Raw genomic sequence first — 18,614 nt, forward strand, 5'->3', positions numbered from 1 at the left:
GTGGGTAGTCCATCGGTATACCCCCCACGCCAGTTTGGGGGTGCAGCAGAAGAGGGCCTATGACACCCGCTGTCGGGCGCAAGCCTTTGTGCTTGGGGGCAGGGTGTGGGTGTTCTGTCTTACCCGCATAAACGTCAGGGGCGACTGACCCCTGATGTGGGGACTATGTAGCGACCCCAGGGGGTGGGCCGTGGCCTTATGGTGTGTTCGACACAAAGCATTATGGGTCTGGGAATGTTATGGTCTCTGTTGTGTTTATTAGGTGTTTTCAGTTGTTCAGAATGTTCAGATGCTGTTGGGCTGTGTTGCTTGGGTTCTGAAAAAATTAATGGAAGCTGCCCCTGTCTTGCGATGTATCGGATGCAGGTAGTGGCTTATAATGAACGCTCTGTCTCGAATGATTATTTTGTTTCAAGGCGTTAGCTCGCTACAATACTTGACTGTAGTTCAGAAGAAAAATCCACACATTTTATTCCTTTAAAAAAAAAAACGAAGAACGTCAAAAGAAAAACAAATCCACCAATAACTTGGTGGATTGGTGCCAGAGGACCAATAACATTTTGAGGTATTGTATCCATGAGGAAGGGGATTTTTAGGTTTCACTCCAGAATTTGTACTGGTCTATTTTAACCACTAGATGGCAGCATGACACAGCTTCTCACAAAGGGTGCTATTCTCACATGACCATAATAAATATTGTTTTATATAATAACCATAGTAAACTTTTTTGTGGAATTGAAAAGTTTGTGGAATTGAACAAGATAAGCTCTTCTGCAATATGGTCATCCGTGGTTTTATAGCCTTTTTTTTATTGACCAAAAATGTATTTATAGACCGAAAAGAACATTTGCATTTCTACTTAACGCGTTACTTAATACGTTAGGGCTGATTTTGATTTAATCCAGTTACATGTTTTACTATGAAACCCGAATTTCTTTATTTTCATTTGGAGGAAGGTCACATAGCGACTACACGCAAGCCAAATCCACTACTGTAAATCAATTGAGGTTTTATTTAGTAGTTATTCTTTCGCCAATGAAATTGGCAATTTTTTTAAATGTTTGTAATCTGCAGAACGACAAAACCATTCTTATCACCTTCACCCATTCACCAGGCGATCACTGGGGGGAGCTGTGGTGTCACCCATCCATGATGAGGCCAGAAAACTGGCCAGTCAAACTATGAAACACCAAGACAAAAAAAATACTGATATTTCTATATACTGCCATCATTACCGACAAAATGGACAACAAAACCCCAAGCAATTGCCCAACATTGTGTTTCTTGTTTTTAATATAGCTATTCATATTATATATAGCTATACAATTCCACACTTACACGTGCAGAATACTCCACCTGTCATGTTACACTGAGAAAAACACAACAATACACTTCCCTCTCCATCCTCCTCTACTTCAAATAACCTGATCAGACCTGAGTAAATTATTTGAAATGCCTTTTTCTTCTTTGGACATATTAAAGATGACCTTTCTCAGTTTCCAGGAGTCTATAGGTCCACTCCTTTAATTTGGAGGAGCACCTGACTTGGGTGTGAGAGCTTTTAGTATAACTATGTGACCTGGACCTCATCAAGGTCATCTGTAGTTTGAACTTGCACTAGAAAGGCCACGTTTTCAAGTTTTAGGTCGTGAATCTCTGACGATTCTGCAGGTGAATAGCCGCCGCTGTCCTTCGTGCCTTTGTGTGTCCACAAGGAAACGCCTTTTTCTCAGCAGCAACTGGAGTATTTCACAGTCCCAGCCATCCGGGAAGAGAAATGAAGTTCCATTTGAACACTAAGGCAAAGGTGTGTTGTGCCCATTTGACAAAAAGGCTTTTTATTTTGATTCAAAGTTTTCTCCCTATTTTTTGAATAGATTGGTGGTGGAAAATGTGGTTTCCAATTCAGAATCATGTCAGATTTGAATTAACACCTTTTTATGAGCTGTTTTATTCCATTAAATTCACGTGATATTTATATTTTTCTGTCTGAACATTCGTAAAAGCGCCTCATAAATAAATGAAAATGTATTATTAAATTACCATTAAAGATGATTCAAGAATCAAGAGGTGTATTCGTCACATACATATACACACTATATACATCATATTATTACGATTATTGATTCTATTTCTGTTAACAATCACATTCTTCATTCTACTGGGGAGGAAAAAATAAACACTTTCCCGCGGGCGACGTTCCCATGGCGTGAAACCTCCCCGCGTGTTTGCTTTTGTTTTGTTTTCTTCTTTGTTTTGTTGTTTTGTTTTGTTTTGTTTTGTTGTTTTGTTTTGTTGTTTTGTTTTGTTTTGTTGTTTTGTTTTGTTTTGTTTTCTTGTTTTGTTTTGTTTTGTTGTTTTGTTTTGTTTTGTTTTCTTGTTTTGTTTTGTTTTGTTTTTGTTGTTTTGTTTTGTTTTGTTTTGTTTTGTTTTGTTTTGTTTTGTTTTGTTTTTGTTGTTTTGTTTTGTTTTGTTTTGTTTTCTTTTGTTTTGTTTTGTTTTCTTGTTTTGTTTTGTTTTGTTTTGTTTTCTTTAAATTCCGCTCCGCTCTCCAGCCGCCGCGGACGCGCGCCTCTTCAGGGGCCGCGCGTCGCGTGCCCGTGGGGTCTCTGTTTCCCCGTCGTTTCAAAAAACACTCGCGCCGCGCGCACAGCCGAGTGAGTCTGCGCGGTGTTGCGCGCGTGCGCGCGCGCGAGTTTCCCCTAACTTTCCGCGTCTCAGTTGGAAACGCGGCGTCGGATGAGGCGGCTGGAAGCGGCTGGAAGCGGCGGCTGGAAGCGGCGGCGGCGGCAGCGGAGCAGTGAGTTCCAGCCGGGCGGTGCCGCAGGTTTCACCCCCTCAAGCCTCCCCCGGGTCTCCGCCATGTCTCCCGACGCCCTGATCATCCTGGGACTGGTGGCGAACGTCTTCAGTCGCGGTGAGCTGCCTTTGGAATTGTCCCGCGCTTTGGGGGGTTGCGATTATGATATTGGGGGGGAAGCCTGCATTGTCATCAAGTTCATCGTCAGTTCATCGTCAGTTCATCGTCAGCTGCTTTCACCTGCACGTCGCTCAGTCCACGCCCGAGACCAATCAACTCATCGTTTTTAGATCGAGTCCAAAGTTGCGGTGCCCACCGCCAGCTCAGATCACACCGCCGGCTGGGAGGTCTTTATTGCGCTATTCTTGAAGAGGACAACATGTCTGTTTGAACAACCCCCCCCCCCCCCAAAAAAAATAAACCTGTCGACCGTTTAAGTTAAAACTCCCGACGTCGCCTGTGGAGAAACTGACGGGTGAAGAGCTCGCGTGATGACGTCACGTCTCCGCGATGAGTTTCGCCGCTGTTTTGACGTGCGTATGGCAAAAAGATTCGTATTTGCAGATATCGACCGAGCTCGTTCTGCTTTTGAATATCCTAACTTACATTGAACCAATTAACAGGCAACGTAAACGACCCTGCGAGGCTGCATGCAGCCGTCAAGTGTCACCTCAGTAGGGTTCACTAATTGCCGTCCAAATCAATTAAAAGTTGACAGGATGAAGAGAAGATCCGCATTCCAAAAACATTCACCGCGCGTCGCGCACATCTATGCACCTGCAGGATAATGTTAAGGGGGAGGCCGTGGGCGTATCCGCATCAAACCGATTCGAGTCAGTGAGAAGAAATTGTAAAGATGTTCAAACTCTACCGCATATTCCAACACCAGGGCATTAGTAAGCCAGCAGGACCAGGAGAGGAGAGAAGGGGACTCTCGCCTCACACACAATCCGACAAACGACAAGAGCAAACCGCGAGTCCATTCATTCCTATGGCGAGTCTGGCTCGGCACAAAAAAAGAAGCGGCGACGCCGCGGTGGAGGAGGGACGCGTCTTTCAAACACGGCGTGGGAACCGGCTTTAGGCAAACCAGTCACAGCAGGGAGCGGCGCAATTTCAGTGAGAGTGGCAAACGATCACATTTGATTATGTCGACGCGCCCGGATTTTAAACGCGCAAAATAATGAAACAACCGTCAAGGTCGAGAGGCTAGTTTCCGACAGGGCTGTCCAAGCGTCTTCCAACCCTATTTTAAGGCGGGGAGGATAACGCTTGCGGCCGCAGTGATTATTTTGAACCCATTGTGAACTGCACTTATCCTGGGTTGATCCCGCGGCGACCTCCAGGTTAAAGTGCTGCTTTGGTAATCCGACACGCGGCCGACCTTGTTGACTTTTGGCTGAAACAGTGGCGGCGGGAGGAAGCGGGCCGCAGCCGTCCCAACGTGTCCGTCATCGTCAGCACTCGACGGGGGGGGCTTTTCTCTCCCAGGCAAAAGCCCCCCCACCCCCCCCCCAAAAGATGCAGACGAGGAGTGGGTCTTTGTGCGCGTGTGTTTTTTTAAAGCTTAAAATATCGTCCGACCCATTTCAGGTGGAAAATCTCGCCCGTGAAGAGGCTCAGATAAGTCATCCGTCTTTGCCGATTTAATGAATTTGTTTTCAAAGACCAAAAAAAACCCCACATGCATACTGCACGTACATAGTGGAGATGGTAATGGACACATGGTTGTATTAGATGGTATTAGACCTGACATTGACCCCATGCTGACAGGCTCCAGTGGATTAGTTTTAAAGATGTAACGCACGGTGGGTCTGCAACCCACGCTCGCGGGGGCTATTCCGGTCCTTTCGCTGCATGTGCTTGTGTGACGATTTGAAAAGCTAAATATGCAATAAATACATCTTACACAAATATATGTGTATAAAGGGGTAATTTGGCCGATGCATGTGTAGGTACAGACAATAAAATGTAATATTTACTGACATAAATGACTGGATGTAGTTCCACCCGGTGCCCTCCTCCTGGTTGGAAGCTGACAGGACGTGTCCCGGGAGCAAGGTGCTGGCACGCTGCCCACTCAGTCGAGCCACGAGAAGTCCCCGACTCCGCCCTTGGCGGGTGGACTCGGTAAAAAAGATCCGTTCGACGTGGGCTCACTTCCCATCGGCGTGACGATATCGGTTCGGCTGCGGCGCCGTGAAGTGGAGTTCTCACGGGGAGCCTTTAATTCGAGAGCAAACGATTGATCTGGGAAGAAGGCCACGTGTAAAGCGGTGACATTCAATGTCAGTTATAGCAAAACATCTTTATCTTGGCTTAATATTATGCCTCTCTGCCGAAATGATAACAATGTAAATTCACATCAAACTAAAGAGCAGATGAAGGATGCGAGGGATGCGAGAGCAGCCGGGGGCCTCTGTGCACCAGGACGGAGCTGAGGGAGCGACAGCCTGCTGGGTGGATGATGGGATGGCTCGAAAGGCTGTTGACTCTGATTGTAGGCCGGGCTCGGTGCGCAGGTCTTTGGAAAACAACATAAACACCTCGGCGGGATCCTGCGACCACCGCTGAGAGCTTGCGTGGAGGACGGGGGGTTCGATCCCCCAAGGCTCCACACGTCCAGCTGTGCGCGTGTCCTCGTCGCGCTCAAACTGCAGATGTGGACAAACTGCAGACGCGGACAAAGCGCAGGTTGTGGGCTGAACCACCTCGGAGATTGAACTCAAAATATTTCCCTGGGAAGCTCAGTCGTTCATCCGCTCCGCGAGTTTGCTGGATGTTCCATCGGCACACGGGCGGTCCGAGAGGTGACACGGTGCCGCCTGGAAAATGAGTATTTTATCTTTTGTTTGTTTCGTTCGACCAGATCCAAAATATAATTTTTTTTCCTTTAGAGGTTTTCTCCCAAAATCCATGTAAATTGAGCAGCAGTGGAACAGGGAACTATCTGCATCTTTAACTACAGGCTCATAGACAAAACAGTGAAAGTGTCAATTATTGGTTGAAATGTGATTACAGGAAGGCTATGTGTTTGACAAGGGTCTGGTAGTCGTAGCAACAAGGCACATTGTTCCTCCTGTTATACCGTACATGCTGTAAAGGATATTCAAGTTCGCCTTTTTAATAATTACCCTTTTCATCCTGTCGAAAGACCAGGTTTTGGTACATAACTGTTTGATGTTTTACGCCGTCTTGACATTAAAAGACTGCAGGGGGGTTATGTTATGCATTGATATGTCCACAAATAACGAAGCCAATTGAACAAGTACGTAGGACAGGGGAAAAACCCTCACGTCCATCTGTTATGGAGCCAGAACAGCTCCCTGTCACGGTGCCTTTTATCCTGTCTACCCTCCAATAAACAAAATGTCCTCCCCATATAATGTATAACGCCTTTTCTGGAATTGCACTGGCTCACGCTGTGATGCCAAGGGCTTTGACCGCCTTTTCCAATATCCTCAATGATTCTGGTAGCTGTAACAATACCTGTTATATGACAGAAAATTCACCCTTTTATTATATTTGGTGTCGGAGACGTGTCCCTCTGAGCAAACAAAGTTGGGGCGATATGTGTTATTGCTGATCCCCGTCGCCCGCCAAACAACAACTTCCTGGACCCGTAATCCAAAAGCCAGCGTCCTCCACCGCCATTTGCAATGACATCCTGTTTAGCATAGCGTGTCATTAACCGGCCCCGTTTTCCAAACGCCTCGATGGCCTGTGATAATACCTGACATCATGAGCCGTGAGCAGATGCCGGCGCAGATTTGCTTCTTAGTTTGATGCAATAATCATAATAATCTCTCAAGCGGTCGAGGGCGCAAGCGGGTCAGTGACGTACGCCTGCGTCGCCGCCAAAGCCCATTTTCCCACATGTAACTTTGCCGGATAAAAAAATGTGGCCTCCTTCACCGAAACGATGAGATGACCGCTTACGGGTACGTCACGTAATGCTCGCGCGAGCGGCGTCCGGCACACCGCGCCAGGCTGGGCGACAGAATCGGTTTTGGTTTTTAGACCGGCCCCACCCGGAGCGTCTCAGACAGGAGCCCCAGTAACCCCCCGACCCCAAAGTTATTAAATCAGCGTGACCATTCTCAACCTGTCCTACGCGCTCCGCCCCCGGAGGAGGGACGTTCTCCACCCCCTGCCACCCTTGGCTCCGCCCCTGCTTGACGGAAATCCGATGCTTCCATTCCCACGCGCGTTCGCAGCTATACCAGCAATTTTCCCGGAAATGATACGAGGTCGAGAGTGGGGAAATTTCTGGAGCGACTTTTACGGAACACCGACACCGGCTCCTTTTCTCACGTGACGCCAAAATGGAACATTGCCAGTGGATTTACGGCTTCCAAGTGGGACGGGGGCTTAACTCGTGCGGCTGCTGTATCCATGCAGTTGTTTATACGTTTAATTAATATGGACAGGGCTCGGTGATATCGATGGAAAAAACGAAAATACAAATATATGATTTGACAAAATTTGGGGAATGACTATTTGTGCTTTCATAAGAAATGTACACACAAGAAATATTTTGAGTCACAGTTCCTGTAGTAATGTGGATGTTATGGCCCAGCCAGTAGAGCCACTGGTTACACCAGCGAGTTTGAAGAAATGCATCACTCCACTGTAATGCAGCCTGGAAGACAACGTCTCGTATCACAATATCACAGTCACCAAAATGTGAGACGATATCGATTCTCGTATCCCATTATCGACGTTATGCGGATGTATCGCCCAGCCCTATTGAATGACGCGGTCAGTGTCTTCAACTCCCGGGCGCAGCGTTCCATATCTTATCCTCCCAAAACACCGTCCTTTGTCATGTTCATTGCTGTCGTTTCACATCGACCTCTCCCGCAGGTAGCGCCGTGGCGTCCACATCCCTGGACTGCCTGGTGGCTGAACACGGCTGCCTGCAGCAACAGACCTGCACGGTGTTCTACAGACTGCTGGAGTACTGTGCTTCCGAGGAGGCCGTGGCCCCGCTGGGCCCCGACGCCCGCTGGGAGTGCCTGGAAGCCCAGAGTTCACTGCAGCAGTATCGCCCCCTACAGGTCTGCAAGTGTCACCGGGGCTCCCGTAGGGAGGAACACTGCCTGAAGGTCTACTGGACCGTTCGGTTTTCAGGTCTGTCTGTCTGTCTGCCTGCCTGCCTGCCTGCCTGCCTGCCTGCCTGCCTGCCTGCCTGTCTGTCTGTCTGTCTGTCTGTCTGTCTGTCTGTCTGCCTGCCTGCCTGCCTGCCTGCCTGCCTGCCTGCCTGCCTGCTTGTCTGTCTGTCTGTCTGTCTGTCTGTCCATGTATCCATCTAGTCAAAGTGTTTATTTTTTATCAGATGCACAGGCTAACAAAGGGTCATTCTGAACAGTCAAAGTCTTGTGACAACACAAGCGACAACTACGTAGAAGGCATTGATTATTATTTCAAATAAGGGTACTAATTGTTAACGAAAAAAGTCTACATAATGAAAAATATACATGGTAAAAAAAGAAAAAACGCTTTAATAGAACATAAACTTCAAATGGGGAATATGTCATGTATACTGATGGTTGTAGACAGAAGGAGTGTATGACTGGACAATAACAATAGAAAAGTTAAATATTATAACATAAAGGGGCGGCGTGCTGATGAGCATATGTATATTAGAACGTGTACTTTACAATGAATGTACAATTGACCAGAGTATATTGAGAATCGTTCGTGTGTCATCAATATGTCATCAATATGATCAGCTGCCGTCCATCCATCCACCCACCACCACAGTGCACCGAAATCTATCTCTGTAGTCCGTCTGGTCTTCAATCTACCTCAATGCTCCCACCGCCCCTGTGATCCTTCACTGGCCGACCACCTGCATTCAACGTAAGACCCTGATGTCGGCCTCCAGGGTGGTGCACGCCATCCACCGTGTCTACACTCAAATCATCAGGTCCCAAACGTCGGCGAAGCCACTCCGCTCCTCCGCCTTCGGCGCCACAATCACTACCAAGACCCAGAGGCGGGTGATCCCAAGCACTCCCACTGTGGGATAAGCTTCCTACCTGCCGCCCACGAAAGACCCCTGTTCCAGCCCCCTCCCTCATCTGAGTTTCTTTTCCCCCCAACTCCCCTACTCTGGTCTTCCTCACGAAACGGGGGGCGGGCACACGATCTCCACACCACAACCTCACGAGCGCAGCAGTATTCTTTTTAGCAGAAGCAGTGCGTTCTCATTCTCATGGCTTTCACACACGGCGCAAATACTGGGCACGTTTTCGCCAAACGGTAAACACACAAGTCCCCGCGGAAGACGCAAGAACTCACATCAAAAGTGAAGCGCATCAAACCAAATCAGCACATTTGGTCACAGCGGATGCAGCTCGCGCTCTTGAATGTGGACCTCCTCTGCACGTGTGCAGAACGTTTTTGCACAGTAGTTCAATCAGCAATCAGTCCCTATTCATGCATAAAGGAGCTCATCTCTGAGCGTCCACTTTCAAGAAGGGACCAAGTGAGAGGCAGAGGGCGAGGACAAAGGAGAGGTAGAGGGGCCCATAGAGGTATAGGGGCCCATAGAGGTAGAGGGGCCCATAGAAGAAGAGGTGCCCATAGAGGTAGAGGGACCCTTAGGGGTAAAGGGGCCCATAGAGGTAGAGGGGCCCATAGAGGTAGAGGGGCCCATAGAGGTAGAGGGGCCCATAGGGATAGAGGGCCCCATTGGGGTAGAGAGGGTCAAGGAGGAAAAGCGCTTCAGAGATTCTTCCCTCGCTGCAACACGAGGAACGACGTCCAATACATTGCTTTGTTTTTGCAGTGATCCTTCGCCTGCTGGATTTTATTTGTATTCTCCGTTTATACAGCGTCACTGAGTTTTTAAAGGACAAAGCTTTTGAGAAGGTTTCTCCGAAATCGGAAACGTAAATGAAGGCCTTTTGTTTCTGGGCATTCATGCTCTTGAGTGACATTTCTTTTCCTGCATTGGTCATCTTTGGTGAGTTCATTTTAGGAGAAAGGAAAACATACATACTGTGGTATGTTTACTGGCCTTTCATGGTACATACTATAATTGTAAGTATCACCAAATGGTGCAGACATATAGATAGAAGGGGGTTAACCATGTGAGGGTATAGAAAAGCCGTAGTGATGATGCACAGTCGTCTCTCTTTGGTGATTTTTTGGTTTTTTTTTTTTCAGCTTACGATGAGTATCAAGTCTCTCCGTATGAAGAGCTACGGCTGAATCTCGTGAAGAACATCGAGATGTCCCAGCTGGCCTCCATCATGTCAGGTACTAACCGTGTCACTCCTAATCACGAAATGGCCACCTTCCCGAAAACATAGGCCACTCCCTCATGCTCTCGATGTAACGTTCTCAATGTCGGACCCCGCCCGCGCAGCCTCCTCAGTTTCTGTGGACGGCCACAACCACTGTCTCAAGGCGGCGCAGGACTGCGGCCTGTACGAGAAGTGCGGCTCCCTGCGCTCTGAGTACGTGGTGGCCTGCACCAAGCGGGCGACGGGCTCCGACAGCAGCTGCAACCGCCAGAAGTGCCACCGGGCGCTGCGACGCTTCCTGGAGCGCGTGCCCGAGGAGTACAGCTTCGCCCTGCTCTTCTGTCCCTGCTCCGACACCCTGTGCGGCGAGCGCCGGAGGAAGACCATCGTCCCGTCGTGCTCCTTCGAGGAGAGCGCCAGAGGGGACGACCGGGCGGGGAAGCCCAACTGTCTGAGCCTGCAGATCTACTGCTCCAGAGACGAGCTGTGTAGGTGAGCGAGGTGTTGCTACGCCGTCGCGACCCGGGAATGCCAATAGTGCCCAGAGTGCTGCTGGCCACAAATTAAAACACTTGCTGCAAATAGACAAAAGCCCAGCAAAATGATTTACTGTGCTCAAACTCATAGTAATAATAATAATAATAATAATAATAATACTATGGTACCATAGTGTAACACAATCAATTTTACACGTGAGGTTTCAACTTTTAAAATCATTGCATCCTTTGAACATACTTCTTTGTCAACTGCTCTATAAAAAAAACAGTGTGAATCTTCCGGTAGATTTCTGAAGAACGATACAAAGAAAAGTAATATAAAAAGGAGCATATTTGTGAAAATAAAAGGCACCGCCGCGGAACGGCGTATAAAGCCATAAAAGACATCTCTGTTTCTTTTGTGGCAGTTTCCACTCTGACAAATACCATTGCGTTAGTAATTGCAATACTCTCAAATTTGAACAGAGGTTTCTGCTGAGTCTCTGACGCAAATCGGAATAATATGTTTTCGAAATCGTTTTTTTGTGGGAATATTCTCGTTATCTTGGTAATGGTAACAGTAACTTCAGCAGTAAGTTGTTTCCCAGGTAAGGCAAGGCGGTAATTTAAAGCTGGAACATCACACTGTTATTCTTTGTTTGCCTTTAATTCTGGTCCTGTTTTTATTCCACCACATTTTTCAAGTCCACTGGATGTACATTATGAATACAAATCTGCATCCAGCTCAGTCTCATTGTGACATGTGAAAAACTAGGTTCCACTCAAATGTCAGGGCAATATTTTACTTGTGGTCAAACATTTAGGATTTTTTATTTTCGAAGCTTAGATTGAGTGAACCTCTTATTATTGGTTGCCTGAAAGATTTGCTTTCACCAACGGCATTTACACTAATAACACTAATATTGTGCAGCTTCCCCTCGTGCCGCCAAACCAGCTGTGACCCGTGGAGGCATGGACTCCACCAGACTCTGAAGGTGTCCTGTGGTATCTGGCACCAAGACGTTAGCAGCAGATCCTTTAAGTCCTGGAAGTTGGGAGGTGGGGCCCCCATGGATCGGGCTTGTTGTTCCGGCACATCCCACAGATGCACCTTCAGATCGTTCCCTAACCCCGCCCATCCACATGATGTAGAAGAAAACCTGATTCATCAGGCCAGGCCACCTTCTTCCATTGCACGTGCCCACTGTAGGTGCTTTCAGGGGTGGACAGGGGTCAGCATGGGTACTCTGACCGATCTGCAGCTACACAGCCCCATACGCAGCAAGCTGTGATGCACTGTGTGTTCTGACACCTTTCAGTCATAGCAGCGTTAACTTTTTCAGTAATTTGGGCTCCAGGAGTTCTTCTGTGGGATCGGACCAGACGGGCTTATTAGTGGTGGTTGTAATGTAGTGGCTGATCAGTGTATGTAGAATTTGCCTCGTGACGTGAGCTTCAAGTTCAAGAGGTTATTTGTCATCCGTACTCCAATTCCACCAATGAAGACTTACTTGTACTGTGGTGTGGGGATGGTGTGGTTTGAGCAGCCACACCTGTCCTGGGTCTAGGTAGTCAGGGCCCAGGATCAGTGTGGCTGTATAGCTGTTGTTCGTTGGTTGGTCTAAGGAGCAACATGTAAAACCCCCGTCCCCACACTCACTCAGGAGAGAGGAGCCCTTGTCATGACACGTGTCCATCTGCTCCTGGGCTTATTCCACCTCGCCCACTCGCCACAATAAACTGTTTCTGAAACCCCGTCGTCTGTGTCTCTGTGCCGGAGGGCCCTGAAAACGCCACTTGGGTCGCGTGTGGTAGGAGAAACTGCCACATGAGAATGCATTCAGAACGCGTACCTCATGAATATTCATATCTTTCCCAGAAAATCAATCCGCTTCCTGCTAGTTGTCTGGACTTTCTCCTCTCCCTTTTCCTTCCAGCTAAATAAAGTAATTTATTCTGGGACATGAGACTAATTAAAACACTATTCTTACTACATTAGTCTCCTGCCATGATTATTAAAAAAAAAAGTCAGGATATGATGTCGGCCCCTCCTCCCTTCCAACCGCCCGACTAAAACAGGGGTCGTTCGGGTTGGGGACCCTTCTTTTCGTTGATATATACAGCTTTTTACAATTAAATCTTAATGCCTATTCACACACACAAAAAAAATAAAAATAATAAAACGTGCCTGAAAAAAAAGGGCACCAAAAGGCAAAGGGGCAGGTGCTTGGCACCCTCCCCCTGTGCACGTGCCTGTGTGCCTGTGCACGTGCCTGTTTGCACCCTATAAGGTACTTCATACACAGGCATACAAACTCCTGTGAAAACTGAATATGTTCGACAAAAGTCTATTATGAAATCCCTAAAATAGAAATGTCAACGAGCAAATTGGCACTCAATTACAGATGTCTCTGTTACTCCTTCCCACACTTACTGTATGTGTGTGTGTGTGTGTGTGTGTGTGTGTGCGCGTGTGTGTGCGCGTGTGTGTGCGCGTGAACCAGATCTCGCTTTGCTGATTTCCAGCACAACTGCCAGCCCTCTGCTCAGTCTCCCTCCAACTGCGTGCGAGAGAGCAGGGCCATGTGTCTGAAGGCCTACACCGGACTCATAGGTGAGTAGGAGGCTGCCGGATCAAAATAAGGAATGAGGCAGAAGTGGAGAACACCTCTTTCTAATCACCAAAATCTGCTTTGCTGACCAGCCATGGCGGTAGTCGCGTCAAGGCATTATTAGAATCACGGTCAGGCTTTTTTTTTTGTCGCACGCACGCCTACGTACACGCAAGGAATTTGACTGTGGTTGTTAGTGACTCAATTTCCATACAAATAAAAACATATAAATAATAGTTAAACTGTAAATAATAAAAGGGGGGGGGGGGATTAAGGCAAAATAGAAAATGCATCATTAAACTCCACGACTCCACTCCTTTTTTTTGATTTTGAAAATCTTTTTCGGCAAGCACCCTCAATAATCCTTAAATAATAAATTTCGTAGTCATATCACTTTATTAATATACACACATTGCACGAAACCATTTAGAAATATTTGTACAGAAACATAGTTTAAGTGGCGTCACCGCCGTAACCTGTCATTCAGCTTGAGGCCTCCTGGACTGTTAGTGTTATTACCGAGGCGCCAAATGAGAGGAAATCAGTGGAAAACTGCGTCTTAGCCGGGACATCAAGCGGGCGCCACTGAAATATCAAAAGTCAATGTTTGTGTTTGTACCTGCATCAGGCACCATCATGACTCCTAACTACGTGAGCAACAGCAGCATGGAGGTGTCCCAGTGGTGCACGTGTGACGGCAGTGGCAACGAGTGGCAAGACTGTCAGCGCATCCTGCACATGTTCAGCAGCAACGGCTGCCTGCGTGAGTCAAAGCAGCGTCCTGACCACGTCGCTGACCGTCAGTTATGCTCTTTTGTGGTCACACTCACTCCACCCTTTTTCAGTAATGAATGATGTACATAACTTGCGCCGCTACTATCATTGCGTGTCACACGACTCCGCGGAATGCTCGATTGTGATTGGTCAATAGCAGCAATCAGCGGTCAGTTGTTTATGAATAACGGCCACCAATCTGTTAATAGTGACAGCTGTAATGGGCAACACTAGCTCGTGGCGACATCTTGTGGCGCTACATAGAAACTGCAACGGCAGACGTGGAAGGGACGGATGCGATGTCCCATTTCACATTTCACATTTCACCAACAGTGATTCAATCAGGAGACACTATATTGGGAAATAATTAATTTCACGGCAGATATTGTTTTGGCGCGAGGACTCTCTACCGCTGCAAATAGATACGCACGGAGGAAGTGCCTGTTCCCCCAGATGATACAATGTTTTATTTGGAGGAACGGCTCCAACAGCTCCACGGCTCCTCGGCTGTGCAATCAGATGATATTGGATCGGGACACAGGGAGAGCTGTGTTCGCATATAAAAACATATTTATGTTTATTTATAATTATAATTTTAAAGTCCAATAAAAAATGACAGTAATCATTTTTTTGGAGGGAGGACAGCGGCCTTAGTTTTATATTGTCGGATCACGGTTAATGATCCGTTCACCAGAGTCGGTTATCAGTCAGAATTTTTTTTTCAAATAAGTATCCATAATTTGTACCTATTTAGCGTGCCCATATTGGGATTAACATTAGAAGAGTTAACTTCTGTTCATATGTTTGCATATATTTTATTTCATTTAACTCTTGACTGGATTCCTCCCCGGGAATGAATAGTGTTTTTCCTTCTACTTCTTAAATAATATTCTAAATAGAATGACATCGCTCAGAGATTGCCTCTGGAGCGCTGGGAATATTGTCCTTTGCTTGCCCATTCAAATCTAAATCATTGTGACTTTGTGGAATGTCGTAGTTAATTAGTCCTAAGTAAATACCTTTTGGTGGGCATTCTATTAATATATTAAGGAGTGTGGATTACTGAGGATGGGGTGGACGTACTGTCCATTGTATATAAATGGGAATTGGGCTGGTAGTGGATTATACGGACCTTTCCTTATACAACCCAGTATCTTGGCTCTGCAAATGCCATTCTCACCAGACAAACAAAACCAACGATTCATTTGTTTTGTTTTTTACGTGGCCACTTTGCATTTCGGTTGTCGAGTCAAAATGTTGAGTGCGCATTCATCAATAAACCCCAAATTTAATGCCACACCTGCATGTGACTGAACTATAGGGATGCAACGGTGTAATGGGCTCCCGGTTCAGTATGTACCACGTTTTGGGGCCATGGTAGCGGAACTGTTTCAGCATCTTTATATTTTAAGAAAAAAATGTAAACTTTTTTTTTTTAAAGGTGTAAAAATATGTTTTTCTCGTAGTCTGCCACAAATAACCAGTGTAATGCTCTGTGTGTATGACTGTGGAGGGAGCGGGGAGACGGGGGTCCAAGTTCATTGGTGGGTTGTTATAATTTGCATAAGTTCATCTGATTGGTGGGTGAGTGTCCAGGATAGTGGATGATTCAAATAAAAATTTATGTTAGTTATTTATTTATTTAATATTTTTTTTAAATGCACTCACAGTGCAGTAAACAGGTCATTTATGATGCCGAGAAGTTTATTTTAAGTCGCTCTAAAATGTCTGCTCACATTTATGGAATTTGATTCGGAAGTTCTACGAGGTTGGATTTTAATGGTAGCGGATTTAAATGATAATTGAATTTGCCTGGTGTATGATTTCCCCGTGGAAAAAAAATGGCGACCATCAGAGTAAATTTCGCAAAAGCCTCAGTGCAGCCCACCAAACAGCGTGTTAAGCCCGTGGTCTGCTTGAACAACAGGTGACAGGTGCAATACATTCAACACCAGACGAGCACTGTCTCTGTCTGGTCGGCTCTCAAATGTTTTGAGGATGTTTGAATTTCCATTCGCGCCTCCAACAAATCAAATGGTGTCAAAACCCGACGGAGAGTATGATTCCCGGAGCCATTACCCAAAAGATGAATGCGCATGTTGATACGCCCATTGAAAAGGGAGCCCATCGCGGAACCAGAAGCATCAGTGATGTGAATATGGTGACCCCGGCAGGTAGAGGGGCGTCGATCACAACACCTGGGACGGTCCATCGCGCCATTGCCTCGGGGATCAGCCTCTGGCCCCATCGCGGCGCTGCCACACGACCACACTCCCAGGCGGCGCCCGGCGTCACGCTGACCGCGCTTTCCGTTTTGTGTCCCTCCAGGGAACGCCATCAACTCCATGGGAGACCCCGGACCCCCCCCCGCCGAGCGCGCCCCCTTGCCGGCCTCTCAGCCCTCTCCGCACGTCTACCAGGAGACGGTGCACGTCAAGACCCTCCAGGACTTCACCGGCGTAAGCACCCAGGGGTTTTAACGTCCCGCCGCAACAAAAAAAATAAAAGCTAAAACGGCGACGGCGGCTTTTAGAAAACTGACACCGTTGCGCGGGAATAAATGTCCCGGGGTACATTTTTTTGAAAAGGGGGGGGATCTGACTCAACGCGCCCGGCGGCCAATATTCCACCGGCGGCGCAGAATAGGACCCGGCGACTCCCCGCCCCCCGCCAGACTCCCGCTATCTTTCATTGTGGTGAGGGATTAGCCGTAGGTGTTTACAGTAATGGAATCAACCCTCTTGTGTTGATATTCATTTATTCATACCTGTCTGCCCCCCATCCCCCCTCCTCCTCCCCCACCGTCCTAATCCCCCTCCTTCCCTATCTCCCTCCCCCCCACCTCCATTCTTCCGGCCTCCACGGCGCCTGAACCACCCGCCCCCCCCCCCCCCCCGGCCTAAGCTGCTTTCTGCAACCCCCGTCAAATTCCTCGCCATAACTTGGGAGGGTTATACATCTCGAGCTGCTGCGTTTTGAGATTCCGCTCCTCCATACGCTCCCAGGCGCAAAATCTGAACCGGAAAAAAACGAAAAACACCTACTCTTCCGGTCGCTCGCTCCCCGCCGAGAAATCCCATTTGTTTCCTTTCGCACCAAATTATAGACGGCGGCGGCGCGATGCAAATGTGCCGCCTCGGCTGGGACGAAGTGGTGTCAGCCGGACGTGGATTGTTACACCTCATTGGGGCAATGAGGAGGATGTTAATAGTCTGGGGGGCAGCGGCTCAGGAGGTAGAGCGGGTCGGTAAGCGGAAGGTGGCCGGTTCGATCCCCCGGCTCCTCCGGGTGGCGCGCTGATGTGTCCTTGAGTCAAGACGCTCCAACCCCCCTTAGCTGCCTCCCGGGCGCCTCTACACGGCGGCCCACTGCTCCTAGACACGTCAGATACCAGGAGGGTAAACGCAGAGAAATTGCAAATCTCCCCGTTGTGGGACCGATGAAGGTTTATAAAAAAAACAATACGAAAAAAAAAAAAAATAATAATCAAAGGATTTTCACTGCTTGTACTGTTTCACGTTGCAATCCTAGCTCCGGCGGACGCCGTCTTTCTCCCTGCGTTTCAGATCGAGGGCAGCGAAGAACGGGACGACGAAGAGGAAGAGGAAGAGGAACAAAGCCCAGAGTTTAACGTCATCACGCCCTTTTCCGAAAAGGACTCGGACATGGACCTGAGGCCGGTCGGCAGCCGCCAGGGAGCCTTGAGCCGGACGGCGCCGACGCCGCTGCCGCTGCTGCTGCTGCTGCTGAGCACCGTCACCCTGGGCTGCCAGTGAGACGACGCCAACCCTCCGCCCTCCCACCCCCATCGCAGCCGTCTGAACTGTACAAACACGTGAGGGGGCGACGCCCCAGAACCAAGAGGACGCCCCCCCCCCCCCCCGGACGCCGGGTATTGTCACCCTTTCACCCCAGCGCCCCGTTCGCCAGGCCCGCCTTGACTCTTTTTTCCTTCCCCGCCAGCTCAGACCCGCCGAGGTGGAGGCCCCCCCGGGGGGAGGGAGACGCCGCGGAGGTCCGCTCCCCTCCGGGGGGCTGCGTCCTCGCCGCAGGGGAGTTTCATCCGGTTGTCTACACCGCGATCGGGCCGCCCGGCGAGACGAGGCACCTTTTCCCGGCCGGCCTTCCCTCGCCCGCTGTTCCAACTCGGCGAACGCCCGCCTCTTCAAATAGCACCGTCCCCAAACGCGATGCTGCAGCTATTCCCCCCCCACCTCAAAAAGAACAGCATGACCGCGCCCAATGATGTTGGTATTTCCGTCCCGACGAACGGATTAAAGGGTCTCACCGACGGCGACGGAGGACAAGCTAAATAAATCGTCACGGACGGTAAAAGCGGAATTCAAATGGCGGGGCCACGCGGGGGGGGACAATTTTCCGCCGGTAGACCCTGTCGCATTTCATCCCGAGCAGTTTGTGCTCCTCTGCGCGGCGGCGAGGGGGGGGGGGGGAGGGGGACGGCGCCGCGGGGCCTCCTGCCTCTGCTCACCGAGCGGCACATTGAGCCATTCTGTCGGCATGATCCACTTCTGCTGATGCTAATGATTTTTTTTCGGCTCATTTTCTCACGAAAACCCCGGCTTGCCAGCGACGTCGGCGCGAGACGGTAAAAGTTTGCCGGAGATAAACTCTTTTGTGTTCTCCCGGGGGGGGGGGGGGCTTCCCCTCTGGGCGCGGTCGAGTGCAGTTCTGAGTT

At 48.6% G+C, this 18,614-nt stretch overlaps 1 protein-coding gene across 1 annotated transcript; it reads left to right on the forward strand.

Moving 5' to 3' along the window:
* The first annotated feature begins 2,789 nt into the window (after nucleotides 1-2,789).
* LOC307240300 (GDNF family receptor alpha-4-like) lies at nucleotides 2,790-18,305 on the forward strand. Its single transcript, XM_080014043.1, has 8 exons — nucleotides 2,790-2,917; nucleotides 7,667-7,933; nucleotides 9,977-10,069; nucleotides 10,179-10,548; nucleotides 13,037-13,146; nucleotides 13,773-13,907; nucleotides 16,247-16,377; nucleotides 17,485-18,305. The coding sequence occupies exons 1-8, from the start codon at nucleotides 2,863-2,865 to the stop codon at nucleotides 17,692-17,694; spliced, it is 1,371 nt and encodes a 456-aa protein (XP_079870169.1). The 5' UTR covers nucleotides 2,790-2,862; the 3' UTR covers nucleotides 17,695-18,305.
* Nucleotides 18,306-18,614: the final 309 nt, after the last annotated feature.

This window comes from Zeus faber, assembly GCF_960531495.2.
Source record: "Zeus faber genome assembly, chromosome: 14".
NCBI classification, from domain to species: Eukaryota; Metazoa; Chordata; class Actinopteri; order Zeiformes; family Zeidae; genus Zeus; species Zeus faber.